The 21261-nt window shown below is 44.0% G+C and overlaps 1 protein-coding gene across 2 annotated transcripts in view; it reads right to left on the reverse strand.

Moving 5' to 3' along the window:
• Nucleotides 1-10264, reverse strand: part of NBAS (NBAS subunit of NRZ tethering complex) — a 253645-nt gene extending 243381 nt beyond the window's left edge. For both annotated transcript variants that reach the window (XM_053666925.1, XM_037151717.2), the window contains exons 1-6: nucleotides 10096-10264; nucleotides 7998-8052; nucleotides 6751-6787; nucleotides 5910-5987; nucleotides 5502-5549; nucleotides 3568-3611 (exon numbers count right to left, since the gene is read on the reverse strand). In XM_053666925.1, coding sequence (XP_053522900.1) covers nucleotides 3568-3611; nucleotides 5502-5549; nucleotides 5910-5987; nucleotides 6751-6787; nucleotides 7998-8052; nucleotides 10096-10212 — 379 coding nt within the window. In that variant the 5' untranslated portion in view covers nucleotides 10213-10264. The remainder of the gene's footprint in view (nucleotides 1-3567; nucleotides 3612-5501; nucleotides 5550-5909; nucleotides 5988-6750; nucleotides 6788-7997; nucleotides 8053-10095) is intronic.
• Between the last annotated feature and the right edge of the window lie 10997 nt (nucleotides 10265-21261).

The raw sequence follows: 21261 nt of genomic DNA on the forward strand, positions 1-21261 counted from the left end.
AAGTGGAACCAAACAGCCCCCATTTCAGGCTGCAGGCTCCGCAAGGTGTAGTTTCACAAATGCATTGATGACAGTTAGCTGCGCGTCTCCGGGCATCCGCATGGAACAGCATTTGGCACACGAGAGTCATTCCCATCAAGATGAGTCAGGTAATAAGCAAATGATCGTTACCTCACATTATATGAAATGGAAAGAAGCCATCACCGCAGCATTAAGGTCATACATCCACACGCTCAGAAGCCAACCAAACAGAACTCCAGCTCTCAAAGCATCATCACCTCCTCCATGCTGCCACATGCACCGTGCACCCCGCTAAGCGCCAATAAATAATGTAATTTGTGTGAAATGCAGGACTGAGCTTCCCGTTTTTGTACTAACTTGCATATCTGTCTGTCTGCTCACACGCTAAGAGCAGGTATCTAACTCCACAGCTCAAACGGGTCCCAGAGCTGATGGGCCCACAGCTAAAATACACTTCTCAGAAGCCCGCAGGGGGCTCCCCAAGCCCTTGCCCACCCAAAGGGCAGCGCTGGGGAAAAGGCAATTGAATACCACCCTCAAGTTATTCTTCTGGGAACTTGTGAACCTTACACATTATTCAGGAAAGGCCTGGTCTACCTTAACAGGCATTGATAAAGAAACTATAGAAAGTAAATTCAGAAAATGCTAGCGTCCCAAGCCTTGGAAATTTGCTGTCCCCCTCTATTATTTTCAAATGATACCAAGCAAAAAGGACTCATCTGCCCTATTGTTCCACTAATGGTTATGTACAAACATCTGTGTACATTAGGAATAAAAACTAGGAATATCATGACAATTATCCATAAATATGCATATGCATAATATGAATGTGGTACATAATAAATGTATACTTTATTCATACATTGGCTCACAAAAATCATTTTCAAAGTTCCCAAGTGCCAATACCCACGTGACAGGGTCAGAACTTCTATGCCAAAAATGGTGTGCCTGGCGTGAGTTGAACACCATGCTATGCACTAGCAATAAAAAATAATAGAAAAGCTTTGAGTAAACAGGAGCCCAGCATTCAAAGGATTATACCTTAATTGTGAAATAGACCAGCAAACTGACAATTTAAAGCAAAAGTAGACGATGAGACAGATGACACAGATGGCACAGGCACAGAGCAAGTCCTAAGGAAACATTAGGAAGGATGGTGGCAAGAGGCAGGGAGGGAAGGTTTCCGGAGAAGCTGAGGCTGGAATTTGTTATGCACAACTAATTCTCTTAAGTACGAACGTGGGCACTTCTGGGCAAGAGAACTCTCTGTGGAAAGGCATGTAAAGGGCAGTGGGGTTGGAAAACTGCAGGCTGATTCCTACGAGAACACAGGACATGGGGCAGGGGACCTTATAGGACAGAGAGACTGTGGGAGGTCTCATGTCCTGAATCAGGAAACTGAACCTGTGCTCTACAGTCAATGGCAAACAATTGACAGATTTTAGCAGAATAACAGCAGTAGAAAGTAGCAGTAGTAATAGCTGATGTTTCCTAAGTACTGAGAAAGTGTCAGACATTATGCTAAGAGCTCTATATATATTAGCACATATAACTTTTCCACAACCCAATCTATAAAATTATACTCATATCACAGATAACTGAGACTCAGAGAGGAAACATAACTTTTCCAAGGTGACATATCCAGATGACAGGGGAGCCAGTTTTGAAGGGGAACCTGGTAGAATTCTCTTTTAACAATGATGAATCTGGCAAGCAGTGTACAAAGTGTGGATTAGTGGAGAGCATACAGCATTAAACACTGTCAGGAGACAGCCGTAAGCAAGCAAGTAAAACCGCCAACAGCCTGGAGCAGGGCTGCGAGGGCTGAGTGCAGAAGTGGCAGGCAAAGCCACTGGATCAGCCTGCCGGACTCGCAGATACGGGGGATGCTTCCCTGCGGTGTCACTAGCAGGCCTGCAATGACCCACGCATCTCTCTTTGCCCTGGGCGACTACGAACCTTGAACCCGGGCAGCCTACATCTGCCCCTCACTGCAGACACACAGAGCATGGCAAGTATTGGCAGCTTAATGAGTATGTGTGGAAGAAAGAGGAAATGGAGAGAAGGAAAAAGAAGCAAAAAAAGGTCTATACTTCCGGCCTCAGACAGGTAAGGGCACCAGCAACCATCCGGGGAACAGAGCAGAAGGAACAGGTAACAACAAGGGGCAATGAGCTTACATAAATACGTAACAAGTTTTACATTTGCTTTTAAGTGACAATACAGAGTGGGGCAAAAATAGGTACACAGTTGGTCGTAGGAAAATAATACAGTAAATAATAAAACAAGAATAAACTGTTTCCCGTACTCACCACTGTAAACCTACTTTTGCCTCACCTCGCACACACTATGAGTCAAGAAAACTCCGAAAGAACTCTGTTACCACCTTCTCCACTAGTGTACGTGGAATTGTTTGGGAATACTGATTCGGGCATTAAAAAACCACCACTCATGTCAGAACTCAAAACATTTTTAAAGCATTTAACTTTTAATCTCAATATATCTGATGGCTGCCCATGAGAAAAGTTAGAAGGAAACTGACCCGGGCCACTGACGGTGCACCTGACGAGGACCCTGAAGACCAGCGTTCGTTCCTGTGGGGCGTCCAGGAAATCCACTGTGTGTCAGCATTTTGTAGATTCCAAAACCATCAATGCCTCCCTTCTCCAAGCTCGCTTTTACTGTCGAATATTTATTTTATCCTCATGCTGCTATAACATAAAGTCTGTACACCACGTTCTTCCAACTGAATGAGAAAGCACAGGCCTGGCACGTGGTGAGGACACCACGAATGTCTGTCCCCACGACGACCAGGTCTGTCATCACCACGGTCCCTGCAACGCCTGCCCTGTTCAACTAACGCAGGGCCAGACGGACGGGACCGCAGGCTGCAAGTAAAACGCTCCTGCAGCTGGAATCTGTCCCCGGCTGCTCCTGCCTCCTCTCATTGTTAACGCCGCTTTCCGAAGTCACCTTCCTCAGCAATCCCAAGTCACACTCCCGTTCAGAGACCAACACCCAACTCTACACCTTTCCTCCAGCAGAGGGGCTACAGTCTATGACCGTGTACCTGAGTGGCTGTGTGAGGTAAGGGACCGGGCCTTTCTGCTCGCATTCATACCCCTAGTATCAGGGAATGAGTCATACACATAGAAAATGCCCAGTAAATTCTTGCTGACAATATTAAAGAATAATAAAACCCAGACTTTTTTATTAGTCTCTACTCGACCAACTCTTGACTTATACTAAAATATTTCTTCATTGAATTCAAAATAAAAGACTACAGACACTTGCAAATACTTTATCACAAATCTGACTTAGACTTTAAAAACAATTTCAATTCCAAATTTCTCCAAAATGCACACCATAAAGCAAAATTAAGGCAGTAAGACAAATCAGTTAAGATTTTTGAAAATTATTGTAGCAAGCACTTTAATAATCCTTGTTAATAAATACTTATTTAATATTTATTCTGACTTTTGAGAGACACTATAAACTATTACAGATTTGAAATTTTCAATTTTTAGATACTTTGGAAACTCTTACCTTGACACTTCCCAATAACAGATGTAAAATCATCTTTCGCGGACCTGCAACACATGCACAAAAGTCAGACAACAGCTTCACCGTCACGGCACCGCGGAGAACCACCGCGCAGCCACGAACACCACAGACAGCACGGCCCCTGTGCGTGGCACTGCACCACCCCTCGCACAGAGGTGGGTCTGTGCCTCAGACAAGGCCCACTAGCTAGTGACAATATTCTCTCCCCACCCTTCTTCTTCGTCAGAAATGGAACTAGGCCAGGAACTAAGTGACACAAGCAGCAGGGAGTTGAAACATGGAAACCACCAGCCCTTCAGTAGGTGACTGGGTAAGACGTGGCACATGTACACCATGGAACACTACTCAGCCACAAGAACAGATGAAATGCAGCTATCTGCAACAATGTGGACGGACCTTGACAATATCACGCTAAGCAAAATAGGTGAGAGAAAAAAAGCCAAGAACCACAGGAGTTTACTCATATGTGATATAAAAGTTAAAGTGAAAAATGAACAAATAAGATAAACAAAAACTCACAGACACAGACAACAGTATGGCTGTCACCAGAGGGAATGGGCTGGGGCGCAGTAAAAGGTAAAGGGGGTCAAATACATGGCGACGGAGAAGAATTGGGCCGTGGGTGGTGGGCACACGGTGCAATATACAGAAGACGTATCACAGACATGCACACTTGAAACCCGCACAATTTTATTAACCAGTGTTGGCCCAACACATTTAATTTAAACAGACCCAACACATTTAATTTAAACAGACGAGTGGTCACACCATGAGCACAACTCTCAGAAAGACCCATTTCACATAACTGCGACAAATGGTAGGGGAGACACCAGCCCTTTCCTGCAGATAATATAAGATCAAGCCCTGTACTAATGGGATGCTTAACGATGCTGCTAAAAAACAGGAACCTGCCTATTAGAGCCAAGCCAAATTAAGTAATGTAGTGTTGAAAGGCTTTCACTGTTGCCAAAGATTTCTATCCCGCTGGTTTTAAGAGGGATCATAGCGCCGCCCCATTGGAAGTCGACACCGCAGTGGGGGCAAACCCTTGGACTACTCCCCAACAAGCTGAGGGGGCCAGTGCTGTTTGGATAAATGCGAAGAGAAGAAAATTCCACAACAGAAAGCTAAAATCAATGTGGTCACAACTGAATTCTCATTAATACTATCGTTAGTCAAGAATAATGAAGTAGCAAAAACCTCTGACCGGTATCTGTCCAAGCATCCTGAAATTCCTGCTCATTTTTTGAGAACTAGGAGTTAGGCCTTGCCCAGAGAGAGAAGCCATTCCCACTTTTAGAGAGGCCACATGTTTTGTCTGCTGTTCATTCATTTCCCAAAGAACAAACTCATTTTCCTGAGTATGTCAATATTGTTTTATCTTTTCCATAACTGATGCGTTAAATAAAAATAAAGCGCTTGGAAAGCCCAGCTCAGAGAAGTCTTTTAGAAGTGTATGCAATGCCACTGAATGTCTCAAGAGGACAGAGAGTATCACTGGTCTTGAGGACACCTAACATTGGCCTCGTGCAGACCCATGGTCCATCAACAGCTTCATGCCAACAGAGCCAAGTGGCCCCTATTTTTTGTACCTTCCTGAGCATCTGCTTAGCTGACTTCACAGCATACAGTCAAACAAGAGTGATTTCTAGACTTCTGGAAAATATGTGTCATCTACTGAGAAAGTGAAATTCTTCAAGAGACAGGAGAATGATTTGAGAAAGTGGAAAGACAAACATTCTCCTCTAAGAAAGTACCCTTCATCCTTTAATTGGCAAAATTGATGTCTGACACCTCACCAAATTATGTGAGTTAAGAGTAAATCCCTTTAAATGTGCCCCCTTTAAAACTTAGATCCCATAAATCAAGTATGGTGCTTCTCAAAGTAAATTTTTAATACAAATACTAACAATTACCTGATCTCCACACATTGATCTTGAACAGCGGCCAAAAGCTTTCCATTGCTGTCCCAGGGGAGAGAGAAGGAAGAAAAATCTGTGTGAACACTCGTAGCAGGTCTTCCCCACAGTGGGAAGGATTTTAAGAAGGTAAAATCATTTTTAATTTTTTCCCATGCTTTCGTTATCCAACTTTTGACTTTACAATCAGGTGAGCATTTGGTACAAAAGCACACAGAATGACTCAAATGTAGCTTGAATTAACATGTTTAAACAATGCTAACCATTTGTGTAAAAGGGAATTTATAGGCAATAAATACGAAGATTTTAAGCCAGAGGACCCCAAACCCAACACCATAATGAAATATAAATGCTAATCCAGCTAGAGAAATGTTATATAGAGAAATGAATTTCATACACTCTTACCTTGCAAGGACCAAATGCCAGTTAATCTGTTTGTTAACCAAGCGAACCAGTCCATCGGGGAGCAAAAAGGGTGCGGGGCTGAAACCACAACACATCAGCTAACTTAAAGTGTGCTCGTGAAACACACACACACACACACACACACATACACACACACACACACTTATAAACAAACTAACTAACTAAACAAAGAAAACGTTGGAGCTGGTCCCAAAGAGCCAAAAGTCTCTTTCACGTAACTGTAATATCTCTGCAGCTTTTAAGATTAGATGCCCTCATGGAAAAAGCTATCTATGGTAATTCCACAAAACAATTCCTACACACGTATCTAAAAGCTGAATTATATCCTCTGTCAGAATAATCAGTTTTTTGTTCCTATTAGGGCTCAAAATTAGCACTGTGCCTAAAAACATGCATAATACTCAAAAGAATTCAGAAGCACCCAAGAACTGAAACCTAGGGAACTTTCTCTGATACACAGCAGCTAAATACAGACCACAAGTGGGATATGACAATAAAACAAAAGTTTCTTAAAAGCTTTGCAAGCTACAGACCCATCATGTGGACAGTGAAGACAAGGCTGAGAACGCTCATTGGGGAAAACAGAAGCTATCATGAAATACTCTTGGTCACGACTCCGAGAACAAAAGTTACCCTGGGTCCACTGCGACGTCCTGGCAGGACTCGCCTGCCATTGGAAACGTCTGTTTTATGAACCGGGCTCAGCTGAGTGTCAGCGTCTGTATCACAATCACAATTCAGTTCTGAAAACTGAAACCATAAAAAAGCAATACTGCTTGTACTTGACATTCATGCTATTTCTGTGTAACTGGCTACTCACCTGTACCAGATGTATTGGCGTAAAAACAATAAACGGTCTGTAACAAAAAGAATAGCAGAGCTAAATATGAATCAGCTGCTCTGGAGTAATCATTTCAAATTAGATTTCTTGATGGTGAAAATCTAAAACACATGGCAAACTTAGTCATTACAAAACAAACCTGGAGATTGCAACTCTTAAAGTAAGAGAATAGATAAAATCTGATATACACTGTAACTTCGACAAGATCATGTACTGTTTATGTTAAATTTCAAGCTGGTGTACTCAAAACTTTGAAGTATTTCCTAATAATACAAAAAGTCAACATGATTTGAGATATTAAATTTTGCCAAAAGGCTTTAATAAAACAATAGAATAGAAATCATAGTAATCACCCTTAAAACCAAAGTACTTTTATAAAAAATTAAGATAACATTCTATACTTTATAGGAAAGCTTTAAATAATAATATCCAAAAATGGGGAAGTCCACAAAAAACAATCTCTAACACACTATTGACAAATAATGTTTTATATGAACTCATTTAAAATATGTATGTGTATGAACACATGCACACAATTAAGTGTATATCACTGGGAAAAGGTCTGAAGGATAATAGATTACCTCTGGGTGGCAAAATGAACAATAATTTAATACTTACTCTAACTAGTGGTTGTCTGTATTCTCTGAATTTTCTACAATAAATTGTATTACTTGTATATATTTTCTAAATTTCAAAGCATTTGTGATAATGCAAATTGAATGTGCTAATGCTTTTTGTATCAGAAAAGAAAATGATTTTATCTTTACCAAATGATAAAAGAACACAGGTGTCCTGGCTGGTTGTGGCTCAGTGGACTGAGCTCAGTGGACTAACCCTGGACAATGCTCCAACCAACTGAGCCCCACTGGCCAGGGCTGCCTTTTCATTCTCAACGCCATACTCTCTGACACTCACACTGGATTCGATTTTCTTCATTTCTTTGAACACATCCATAATGGTTAACTCGGGCCATACATTTGCTCTACATTAAAAGTATGTATGTGTGTGTATATATACATATCACATATCATAAAAATATAGACATGTATAAAATTAAACTCGAGTAACATGTATGTCCTTCACTTTTGTCAGGTGCTGTATTATAAGTCTAAAAAACACAATTTAAAATCCCTAAACTTTCTAAAACAGCACAGTTATGAAAGAAATGGGAGGAAATTTTCTGCTAACTATATACTTATACATAGAAAAATACATGTTACACTTACCTCTAATTGCTTTTGTGATGAAAAAGGATGCACCATGTTTACGGTTGCCTCTAGGCTGCAAATAAAAAAAATTACATTTAAGAATTTTCTAGCAATCCTTATACAATATGCAAAAGTTCTGTTTCTTTTGTGAATGCTCAGAGCACTGGGTACAAACGAGCAGTATTTAAAAACTACTTATAGACAGAATCAGGTAGAAGCAGGTCTGGAAACAGTCGGGGTACACGTGCCCATGTGAGGGTGAATTCTGCACAGGACAGGAAGGATTCAGGCTGGAAACTATCTCATATCAACACCTTGGTCCAAAGACAAGAGAAGTCAAGAGCAAAGACCACCCTAGAACCCAGTTCGGTTCAGCTGGGGGATCCAGAGACCCCAAACAAGTTTTGCTTGTAGGAAAGGAGGTCATATAGATCAATAAACTCAGGTCTGAAGGCAAATTTATTGAACATTGTATATCCACAGAGAAAATGCTACTAAGGCACACACTGGCATATAATTGCTACACTAAGGAGTTGAGCATAGACTAAATACTGCGTGGGCTAAACAATTCTAAGCACTACAAATACTGAATAAGATGTACTAATGTGCTGTTAAAAAAGGAACAATAGACACAGGATAAATGCAGACAAATATAGCTCAAAAGCACAAAACAGTTATTTCACTCAACAAACATGAAATGATCATCCACTTCATGTAAGGCACAGTTTGGTCCTGGGAAGGGATATAAAATGAATTTGATAAAAATATAAAGAAAGAAAGAAATCAGGTGTAGCTGCCCTCCAAGAGCCTGTTGTTTGACAGTTGAAATCAACAGAACAAAAAAAAAGTGCCATGAGGTTTCAATGTAAGCCAATACTGTGCTTATTTTTTAAATCAATTTACAACATGAAGCATTCTGAAACATTATTGTAATTAATCAGTGAGTACTAAAGAGTGGAAACTTATCCAGCCAATAGCAGCAGCAACTGCTTCCTGTGCATAACCTACAAAATATTCACACTGTTAAAAACAAACAGAAACTAAATAAATACCTGAAAAACAATAATATATACAGATCTCTGCCAGCCTACAAAATACATTATTCAATACAAGCAGAAACGGCATTGGGAAAGAGGTTAAAGAAAAATGACAAATTTCATAGGACAATGAGCAAGAGAATGAACAGTTTCTTCAGAAAAGAACCACTTTTAAAAGATTTTGTAAAAGAATTTATATGAGCTGGACAGCATGACCTCTTATAAAAGGCATTCTCGATCTGGCTGCATCATCTGAGCCTAAACTAGTGACTGGCACATGTTAGGTACTCAATAAAATACACGCTGGATAAATGTGGACTCTTACTCTTCGCCCCGTGTCTGGGAGGTCGTCTCTAGGGTACAACTGATAACCCCGAGTTCCATTCCAGGTTACCAAGCCCTACGACCCCTTTCTTTAGCAGAGAACCCAACTGAGGCATTTTGCTCAACACCGCTATGACAGCGCTTATTACTCCGGGTGATGAGAAATGTTCACGGGATCGTCTCCCCTCTAGAGTGCACGCACCACGGAAGTTTTTCACCTGTGTGCCCAGCGCCAGGTACAGTCTCTGGGTCACGGACGGACACACACATACACTTATTAATTGCTTATGTATTGAAATACACAAGAAATGAAACAGTCCGGCCCCGAGTGGGAGTAAAGGTTTGATGCCACGCTCCGTGGCAGCTCGCCGGAAGTTGCTAAGACTTTGGATCCTGGAAAACTCCCACTATAGCTGAGAATCAGACCTGCCAGCCCGCGGGACCGGACCCCCGAGAGGGAAGTACGAGGACCCTGGAGGCCACCGCTGCGGCTCCCCTCCAAGGACCACTAGTGAGACAGAACCAGAGCCCGAGGTTCCGACCCGCGACTCCGCATTCGGAGCCAGGAAAGAATCTCAGGAGCCGGACTTGGGGAACCCAGACCCCAGCCAGTCCCCGTGCCGTTGCTCAGGCAACGGGACAAGCTGCGGAGCCGAGGAGCCCCGCTCCGTTCCCCTACGTGGCTCTTCCTACGTGGCTCAGCCCGGGCAGCGTCCACGCCAAGCGGGCCGCAGCTCTAGAGGGGCCGGGTTCACCTGTACTTCTGTCTCCGGGGGCCACTCGGTGTTGACCAACAAGTCGTAGAGGATCGTCTCCTCCTCCTCCTTCGAGGTGCCCAGCATCAGACGCGCCGGGAACTCAGAAGCCTCCATAGTGGCCCGGACCCCAGCCGCTGGGGGAGTGGCCCTACGGCATCCCGCGGTGGACAAGCTTCCTCGGCCGCGGCCGCTTTAAATTCTCCGGCAAGAGGGCGGGGTTAAGTGGAGTGGAAAGGAAATATTAGGTTAACCCTTTCAGTAGAAGGGACAATGACTATTGCTTGTCTGGTGTAGCACTGGGTACCACTGCGCTCCTTGCTTATTAATCTGTGTGACACCAGCCAAACCTGAACCTTTTATCCAGCTAGCTTCTACAAAGTGAAAATGGTAAAAGTATCTCTCTGAGATGCTAGCATTCATCTGCGTATTCGTTGCCCAACACACAGAGAAAGAGTTCAGTGTGCAAACAGTGATGCGACACGACAGACTAAGCTGATGAAAGGTATCAGGGGAAGTACACTGCAGAGTCTCAGGAAAAGCAATGAAAGCCAGAGGGTCCGGAGGGGCTTCCCGGTGCGAGTATAGCTTGTCCTGGGTCTTTAACAATAGGCAGAGCTGGGTTTAAATGAAGGTCTGGGCAGAGCATTTAGGGAGGGGGAAAGTGGGGCAAAGGAAGACGAAGGCAGAAATGTACAGGTGAAAGAGCAGGCTGCGGACTAGAGCCCAAGCTGAGAAAGGGTGTGGAGGCAGTGAAGTGGAGAAGTTCGGGTGAGGACGGACAGGGAGGGGGCTAAAATACCGGCCTCCTCCATTCACTCCTTTGTTCATTCATTCAAGCCACAAAGGCCTCTGGGTGGAAAGCCTTGTGCTGTAAACAGAGCCTATTGTAACCCGAATGAATACACAGGACAGTGTGCGAAGAATTAATGCCGTGTCACATTCAAAAGAAACAAATACTGAAGATTTCTTGCCGAGGTTATACTCACAATGCACGATATCCGTCAAGATGCATTAGGCAGTGGTGCAATGCAAAGCCTCCGCTGGGAGCCCAGGGCTTCCTTCTTGTCTCAAAGTTGAAACTCTCTCAGCAAGCCCTAGGTGCCCCGCTCCCCACCTCCCCCACTACCCGTAGCCACACCAGCCTCGCTATTTCTGAGCACACCAGGAACACAACCACTCCAGGGACCTTGTGTGGGTGGTTCCCCCTGCTTGGCAAGCTTTGTACCAGATGTTTGTCTGGTTCTCTTCCTCATCTTCAAGTCTTTGTTCAAATATCACCTTCTTTCTGAAGTCTACCCTGACTGCTTTTTAAATTTGCAATCCACTTTCCCTGACCGCCAGCCCTCCAGTTCCCCAGCTTCCCCCACACCTTCTGTAATTTTCTCCCTGGCACTTGACATCACCTAAAACACTCTTTAATTTGTTCATTGCATTTGTTCATTGTCTGTCCCCATTCACTAAAATGTGGGTTCTTCTGGAGCAGAGTGCTGTCTACTATTGTACATTCAGATAATACAGTGGGGGGAGGGGGGGAGCCTAGCTGCCGAAGGAGAAACGCCGTTCTTCCCTACTGTGTGTGTCTTCCCTGTGGGTCTTCTTTGCTGCTCACGCAAACACTTGACTCTGACACTGCTAGTCACCAAATATGTGGAGGTTTCCCCCAGACCAACAAGCAGTTTCCAGGCATCAGAAACGTGCCCAGGAATTCAACTGAATTCTGATACTGTCTGTCCTGACACCACTCAGATCCCACAGGCTCAGTCCCACAAGACTGCCCACCCCCTCACACACACACACACACACACACTCACACACACGTGTGCATCAGACACCACATGGAAGCCCAGGCTATCACCTGTTCATCTGAACAACTGACAATAGATCGGAGATTTCAAAATCCTCCTCCATGGGTTTGATGAATTGCCTAGAGCAGCTCACAGAACCCCGGGAAACCTTTACCAGTTCATTAAAGGATATGATGAACAGCTACATGAAGAGAAACTCAGGGCCCCGTGACAATATCCCCAGAGTTTATAACAGTGCCTTGAACAGAGACAGAACAAAAATACATATTACTTCTTGAATGAAAAAAAAAACTTCCCCCCAAATCTTTTTGACACATTGTATCTGAGAAGTACTTCTTGCAGCAGCTTTTAATCAAATCCTCAGCTGCAAACAGCAGACACCTCTCCCCACCCCACCAGGGATGTCATGGTGCCCAGCTTCAGGGACCACGTCTCAGGATGCGTGCTGTCGAAGGTGACCTGGTGGGAACACCCTTCATTTGGGGAATAGGAGGGGTCACCCCTAGAGGGGGCCAGGGCCTCAGCACTGCCCCTTCCCTTTTCTTCATACCCCGTTTCCTTGGCCCTTTAGTCCCCTTCCCTATCTCATTCTTTCTTAGGTAGAAATCAGGTCGCCTTTTGCTTAATCCATTCTCTTCAGCATAGATCACCACAAGCACAGCCAGCAGGGGGCTGGCCAAACCAACAAGGGCTGCTTCTGTCCTGGCCATGAAGGGAACGATTGCAAATCCACCACCAAGAATTGTTTCTTCTCTACCGTAGTCCCACTACATCAATTGCTTTAGTCATCCTCACCCGACCCCAGTTACCATAGTTTGTACAACAGAGCAGGAAACCTGGGGCCTGACTGAGTCCCAGGAGCTTGTATTCGGCAGAAACAAAAAACCACAGACAGAAAGGCCATCATTCAGAAAGTGACTATGCATTTAACAGGAGGCAATTCCCGGAAGGGAAAGTCTGCTTCCAGAGGTGCTCTGAGTAGCCAGGCGGGTCAGGGAGGCTTCTTCACCACTAGTTAAAATCCAGAGGAATCCTGGGAGGGGAAGAAAGTGAGGGGACCAGTAGGAGGGAAGAAGATGGTAAGAATATGTATACCCTGAGAAGGGCTGGGAGTATGGACTACCAGACACTGGGGCTGGAAAAGAAAAGGCAGAGATGTGACCGAAGTTCAAATCAAGGCTCCGCTGAGTCAAAGGAACGGGGAGGTTTGAGACAGGTAGGGTGGCTGAAGTCCAGTGGCCAATCGGTCTTCCTTACATGGACTAGAGAGTTACTTGTCCAAACTGAGACAGTTTTGAGACTAAAAAGTGACTTTAATAGTTATAATAGGAACAGGAATGAAACAGGACTCTCCCAGGCAAACTGAGGTCACAGTCACACTAATCTCGTTTTATATGTATTTCATTTATTTATTTTTTGAGACAGGGGAAGGGAGAAAGAAAGAGGAAGAGAAACCGTTGATGTGAAAGAGAAACATCGATTGGTTGCCTCTCATACGTGCCCCAATCAAAGACTGAACCTGCGACCCAGACTTTTGCCCTGACTGGGAATTGAACCGGTGACCTTTCCATCTACAGAACAATGCCCAACTGAGCCACACTGGTCAGGGCAAGGTCACACTAATCTCAAACAGGAGAGTGGTTGGTTTAATGAAGAGACCTCGAGCATTTCACAAGGACAGCAAGACTCTTTTCTTCATCATAGATCTCTTCTCCTTTCCTCCTTCACACTTACGGTGACAGCTATCATTTTTTCGTGCACAGGCCTTTGGCTTCCTTTGCAGAACTGTTCCACTGTCCTCCCTTCTTCCAAGTCACACAGTTGTAGTGGGGCTTCCACCCCCAAATGCAGCCTCCTGGATCCAAGTCTGTCTGCTCAGAGAGCCCCCTTCCCCGGCTTCAGTGAGCACTGGGCTGGGAATGCTTCCCTGGGGTTTGGGGCAGGGGGTTCCATGGAAGTGGAGAGAAAAGCACCTTTGCTTTGGGGATCACAGAGTTTGAAAAATACAAATTTGGGCGTGTCAATGGCCCTCTGATTCACTGTGTAGGGACAGCCTGTCTGCGCAGTAGGAAAATGAGACTGACACAGTGAGAAAAATCCAGGAGGGAGAGACTTCGCCTGACATTAGCATGCCTGAAACAAGTGGTGTCTGTGCACCCCAGTTAGGAGAGCTAGTGCATTGCCCGGAAGCTAATTTGTGTTTCAGTGCTTTGAAACCACTGCTCTCTTGACATTCTAGCTTTTGCAGACCTACCTAAATTAGAATCTGTAGTGTGTGGGTCTCCGCAGTGCTGCCTCTGAGTTGTTAGTTAACAGTGCCTCAATGGTGTTATGACATCAATAAAGCGATAGAGTTCAGAGAGTTCCTGGCTTACAAAGCTTTTCTGTCATCACAGCCATTGCGGAGATGAACAGACAGACACGGGGGGTGGGAGAGGGGTCATTCAGATCCCATTTCTCAGGTAAAGAAAACTGAAGCTCAGAGGAATCCCAGATCGCAGCTGAGCCAAAATTCAAACACAGTTCTTTGGGTCTTGAGACTGCACCTTTGCTGACACACAGCACATCACGGGAGACCGATGGGCACTTAGATGGTTGAAAATGAACACGAACTGTTTGGGATGACCACAAGTGCCAGCAGGTGGGATGGCAGCGGCCAGCCTCTCATATTCGGGGGAAATTAAGTCTATACAAGGGTTCGGTAGCTATGCACATACTGACTGTCACAATCATCTAACTAACTTCTTACTGTAGCTGAAAGTCCAGGTCTAGTTTAGAGAGATTCTAAGTCACAAGTAACTCATTCTAAAAGGAAAACTGTGCTTTCCAAATAACCGACACCAGTGGTCGTTCCACGAGCTGCTTAAGAAAACAAGACAAAAACGATGGAGACTCCCAGAAGGCATAATAACAATAACAGTGATACTGGTAGCTAGTGTGTGCACCTCATCTCCGCCCCTCTCACCAGCGCTGCAGGAGAGGGGGAAATACCCCTGCAGGTGAGGGAGCGGAGGCTCTAAGTCAGGTTACTCACCAGGAGTAGAGAAGCCAGAACCGAAACAGTTGTTGTCTAATGCTGAAACAATCCATAGAGAAGGTACCCGGATGTGGCCGTTTTAATGAGAAGCAATCTGATGTCTTTATAAGCCTTTGACAAGGGGAAGGAAAAAAAACAGAAAACATTCCCGTTTCTTCCTGTATATCCCAGCAGACCAAGGCGGCCTCAACTGAACTAAAGTGGGATTCTCGTCCACTCCGCTGATGGCCATGGGCTTTGTCACCTCAGAATCAAACCAAAATTGTTACGGTATCTCACATAAATGAATTATGTTTCTTCTCTTCCATGCAGAGCTATCACTGAGTGACATTCATTTTTGGGGGGGAGAATCTCAGCTTTTTTAGCTTCTATCAGCTAAAGAGCCCACTGAGCCAAAAGCCATTAATGCTTCAGCATTTAACCCTTTCATGCTTCTGCACACAGGAGGCCAAAGATAGTTGATCATTTGGAGCAGCTTTCATTTTAAAGTGGAACTTGTGTGATAAAATTAAAATTGGGCACTTAAGTGCTACCTGGTATAGGCGTCATACATTTGCACTTGGCTGAATGATAAACTAGTTCTTTATGACGTGTATAAACTCTAAATGTAATAAAATAATATTAAGAGCAATGCAAGAAATTCTATTTCCTCCAGAAAGCCTGGAACATATTAGTCAATCCTTCCATAAATATTCTGAGAGGCTTCCATAGTGTCTCTTGGCAGCCAAATAGATATCATAGCATTCTCACATGGTATTAGTTACTTACAGCTCATTTACTCTGATTTGCCACCTAATTCATGCAGGTCACTTCTCCCCACATTTTCCTCATTCACAGATCATAAGGAACAACAAACTTGTCCTACCCGAGACACCAGTGACAAATGGGAAGACAAGCAGCACATACCGGAGGTGTATGAATGAATCAGAAAAAAGCACCATTAATAACTTCATCAATTAGTGACATAGTAAGAATAACTCTTTTGTTTTATTCAATTTAAAAACAAGTTAGCTTTAATGTACTTTGAAGCACCAAGAATAAGGTGGATTCATGGATAGATTGCCGACGACCAAGTGGAAGGGTGTGCAGTAAAGCAGGTATCACAAGATATTGACACAATCTTTGTGGCAGATACTTTCCACTTTGCAATATGTGAAGACTTTAATATAAAACATGAGGGAAGTGGTAAAGCTCTAATTTTAGACCTCCCAAACAGGGGGATGGAAGACAGCAGTTCAATGAATAGTGTGATCAGTCCTTTCTGGCTTGAGGCCAGGACTGGGACATTAAATAACTTCAGATTTTAAGAGAAAAATATGCTGCTAATTATATAATTTTCTTAAAAAGAAAGAAATACAACATGTATCTTCCAAACTGTTCAATGGAATAAGGAAACTATTTCAGGCAGAGAAGGACAGAATAAGTAAAATAAACCAGGATAAAGAGAAAATGCTCCCACTGGGATAAAGTGGTCCAATGACCACTGGGCTAACACAACACACACACTCACACATGCATCTACACATACAGCACACACATTCACACACACACACACACACACCAGACTCTATTCCAACCTTACAGAGAGTAAGACGAATGGAACACAATTTCTTTCCTAGCAAATTCGCAGTCATTGCATCTTCAAATATCGCCTGTGTACCCCTCTCCTCAGATGGATGCTGGACTTTGTCAGCCTCCTAACTTCACAATCCCCGTCATGCTCCGCGTTGCTGCTCTGTGTGGCCCCTGCGATTCCTTCAGATCTCTCTCCCACCTCACTGGTCCACTTTGCAGGTTAGTCTATGCTTAATCTGCCCATCATGTTTTTCACATCAATTATTATATATTGTATTTCCAAGAGTTCTTCCTTTGAAAAAAAATCAAGTATGTTGGTCATGTTACTTTCTTACTTCTCACTTACTGTTTCAAGTCTTACTTTTGGAAACACGCCCAGCATGATTTATATTTCCTACTTGATATTTCTAATACCTGAAATCTCTAAAGACGTTTGCTTCTCTGGACTCTTGCTCGTGGCGACTTGTTTGTTTACGCAGTGTGTGTGTGTGTGTGTGTGTGTGTGTGTGAGAGGGAGGGACAGACACAGAGGGGAAGAGAGAGAAGGTCTGTGTGTCGTTTCTCCATATGCTTTGGAATGCGGTCTGTGAGCGCTCCTTGAGCCCTGAGGTACAGGGTACACTTCCTCCGGAAAGACCTGCCTTCGCTTTTACAAGGTACCTGTGAGGTTTCGGTCTACTTTAAGACTCTAAATTATTTCCAATGTTACAAATAATGTCAACTCAGGCCCCAAACTTGCAAAAGGATTCCAGGCTCAGCAGATAGGTTTGGTTGCTGTCTGACTCTGCTTTGAGATTTTTATTTTATTGTGTAGCTCTTCTTGGGTCCTACCCCTAAATAGGATGATCAGTGATCCAACCCCACCCCCCTTCACAGGCCCTTGGCTTTGACACCAGCCTCCCCAGCCCACCCCACCTCCGAGATCAGCCCTGCAATCAAAGCTCGGCCCAGAGAGCCGCTCCTGACTCCTCTGCTTGCTCCTTCTATGGATCCGCCCGCCTACTGCCAGGATTTAGGGCTTCCTTTCCTTTCTGACCAGCTTCATTCATTTTTGAAGTTGTGGTTTTGTTTCTACATTTTAGCAAGTACTCTCGGTGTTTGTGGGAGTCTTTCAGGATGTCTCGTCTGACTAATTGCCTGGAACGAAACTGTGTACCTCAGAGAGGGAAGCACAGAGGGGAAGGCACTCTCGGGGCTATGCCACAAACAGCAGGGCAGCTGGCAGGTGTGCTGACCGCAGGTGGCACATCCGTGGTGGCTCCACTGTGGCTCCTAGGGAGACGACTGGCAGAACCTGGAAGGAAGGCATTTGCCCACGTGTGTGAGACACCTCTGGGGCTCCCCGGAAATGTGTGGTAAGGTCCCGCCTCCCCAGCTGAGAGCCAGCCCAGTGAAATTACAATGTTTCATGTTACCTTGATCACTACCATTCATGCCCATAGGCTGGGGACGCCTGGGGATCTCAAATAACACCAATAATTCAGAAATTCGAAAGGCAACTACAAAATCAAAATACTGCGATTCTTTGTGGACAGGGACAATGGCTTTTTAATCCCTATACACCCAGCTTGAAGGTGGGCCCTGAATGCTACGATTTTATTGACTGCATGAATTATTCATGGTTATGTGGATGCTGTCACAGACGAACCTTCGGGGCTTAAAAAAGAGAAGTTGCAACTTTTAAAATCATTTATTTCCTCTAGCAAAATATTGTAGGCCCAAGGAAATTTTCTCTTGCTAAGAAGATCATTCACGAGCTCTGATATTATTTCTACTGTTGTAATAAAATCACAGCCAAGTCCTTCATTTTATCCTTGCGCTTCTGCTAATAAAAAACGACAGTGGGAACATTAACCAGCAGAACAAGGATTCAATGAAGCTGATGAGGAATTAATAATGTGTTTTGATAGGGCAAAGCACTAACGGAAAATGTAGAAGCTATTAAAACATCAGGAACAGACAGTCTCTAGAAAAGCTAAATTAAACACAAAGGATTAAGAACCATTTGAGGTGGAATTACTAAATGTCTCTCAATTTTAATGATGTGAGCTCCTCAGTGGAATTTCATGTAGTAAACTGTTGCTGCTGAAGCCCTTCTCATTTTTGGGTTCTTTTTAGATAAAAAAATATATATACCAAATATTAAACTCTTAAAGTTTAATAGTCTAAAATTCTTATTTACATACAATTTTAATCTGACACAGACATAGATTAAGTATTTAAAAAGAGGCTTGGCAACCTAATTAAGTCCCGAAGAAGTTAACTTAAAGAAAAATTAAAGTCATTTAGGGGAAAACAAAAATTATTTTCGAACTTAAGTAAGCAAGAAATAAAATAGTATGTTAAAGTCAAACGTAGCACTGTGCTAGAAATTGCTCTAGAATTCATACTGAACTTCAGAGGTAAGACTCAATAGTTTGCAATAATTACACATTAATAGGATGTCATTTCTTCTCCCCCCTACCCCACCTAGACTTGTAGAATCTCCCAGGCCCTGCCCAGGCCTCTGGCACAGACTGTCGCAGAGGCACGGACAAGACCTTGTTTCAAATCGTGGCTCTGTTACTGACTCTTTCTACTATTTAATCTTTCTTGCACAAATTACTTAATCTTTCTGTGCCTTGGTTTCCTAATCCAAAGATGGGGTTCAGGGACCTGAAGTAAGACATAAATCTGGCAAAGAGCCTTTCCTGAACCCAACTCCAGCCCAGACTTGCAGAACCAGAATATGACTTTTAACAGGCTTCCCAGGTGCCACACTAAAGATGGGACGTGGTCCTAGCTCCCACCTCTTCTCCGCTGCAGCCTCTGGGTGAGCGCCTCCATCCTCAGGCTCCCTGTGTATCTCTCCGCTGACATTTTCCAAATTTGTATTTCTACTTGGAAGTACCTCCCCAGGCTTCGGACCCTCACAACTAACTTGTCAGTGGCTATCTCCAGTTAAAAGTTCCACATTAACACTAAATTCATGTCCGTGAACTGCGGCTCCTTCTTTAACCTTGTTTCCTCAACTGATCCTAACGCCATCCCCCCAGTTATCCATTCTAGAAACCCGGGAGTTGCACTAGCGTCGATCACTCCAACCTTCCTCGCCCCCAAATCGAATCCAACCTGGCCAGTGCAATGTTATTTCTGGCCTTTCCTGCCTGACATACTGCTCTCCTGGTCCTAGTTCGAGGTTCAGTTATGTCTTCTGTGCACTGCTGTGAGAGCCCGCTGAAGGCGCCTGCATCAAGTGTCTCCTTCACCAAATCACCAGAAAGAACCACAGAGAATGAACGGCTGATCATATCACTGTCTTCCCTAAAATCTGCTCCCCCCCACAGCAATCTGCAGCCCCCAGCCCAGCAGCCTCTACACTGCCTGGGGACTTGTGAGAAATGCGAATTATAGGCCTAACGCCAGATCTACCTACCATATCAGAGACACTGTGTTTTAACAAGCCCTCCAAGTGATTCTGCTGCCCAGGGTGAGAACCTCTGACCAGCCAGATTAAATTGGTATTACTAATCTGACATCGATAGCCCTTTCTAATCTAGTCCAGGTTCGAACTCTTAACCTTTATTTCTGTTCATTTCACAGTTTGAACTTGATACTCGAGGAATACAGAAATACGTGTTATTTTTAGCTATAGTTGCGCATCTCAAAGGAGCCGTCCAGTGTTCAGGCCCCTCTGTGGTTCCCTCTGCAGGGCTCAGGGAAGGTTCATCTAAGCCGTAGGAGGTTGCGGGAATGATGACCCGAGGCACAAGGGCAAGGGTGTGTGGAGTGGATAGCAGAAGCAATTAGTCATAAATTCCAGCTTCATGACCATGTGACATGAGATGTATTCATTTTATGCCAGAGTTATGGTTAACTTCAGATCGTTGTATTCAAGTTATAAGATACAAAGGAGAAGAGCAAGCATCATGCAAGGACTTTGTATCCTTGTCTGGGGAAAAGGTGAGTTTCAACTGTATGCAGGATAGTCGTGCGATGTGAGGTGGACATGTGACCTTGTTACTGTCTTTATTTGGAGATTAAATATGATTTAAGGAGAGGCATATGGGCGCCTGGTTGAAAGAGGGGGACTTGTGGTTGCTAGTTTTACGTGTCAACTTGTCTGGGTAAAGTCAAGCCTCATCCAATCAGTTGAAGGCCTTGACAGAACAAAAGACTGACCTGCCCCCAATAAGAGGAAATTCCGATAGCAGATGGCCTTCAGAGCTGCCTGATTGGCAGTTCCTGGTTCTCTAGTCTGACAGCCCACCCTATAGATTTTGAACTTGCCAGCCTCTATAACTACGTGACCAATTTCTTAGGAGAAATCTTTCTTTCTATATGAATAGGGTCTGGCAGAAGTAAGGCCGGTTTGAGTATGGTTGGTAAGATAATAACATGGGTGTAATAATCTATAGTTTTAATTTGAACATTTTACCTAAAATGTCATACGATGTGCTTGAGTGTGATATTGTTATGATACAGAATTACATGTTTATGATTTTGTAATAAAAATTTTGTAATAAAAGGGGGTGTTGCTTGTGCTGGACCCTGTCCATCTCTGGAGAACTGTGACTAACACATGGCCACACCGACTTATACCCTGTCCCATGGGCTTTTCTTACAATAAAACGCTGATGCTCCCCCTTCAGGTAGTGGGATCTATGTTCCCCTCGAACCTGGGAAGACCTTTGTAAATGCTTCAGTTAATAAAATGGGGAGGAAGGGACACTGCCTGACTTCGGGAGTTTGGTCATATAAGACCAT

The sequence above is a fragment of the Artibeus jamaicensis genome, unplaced genomic scaffold, assembly GCF_021234435.1.
Source record: "Artibeus jamaicensis isolate MK-2021 breed Jamaican fruit bat unplaced genomic scaffold, CSHL_Jam_final contig_465, whole genome shotgun sequence".
NCBI lineage: Eukaryota > Metazoa > Chordata > Mammalia > Chiroptera > Phyllostomidae > Artibeus > Artibeus jamaicensis.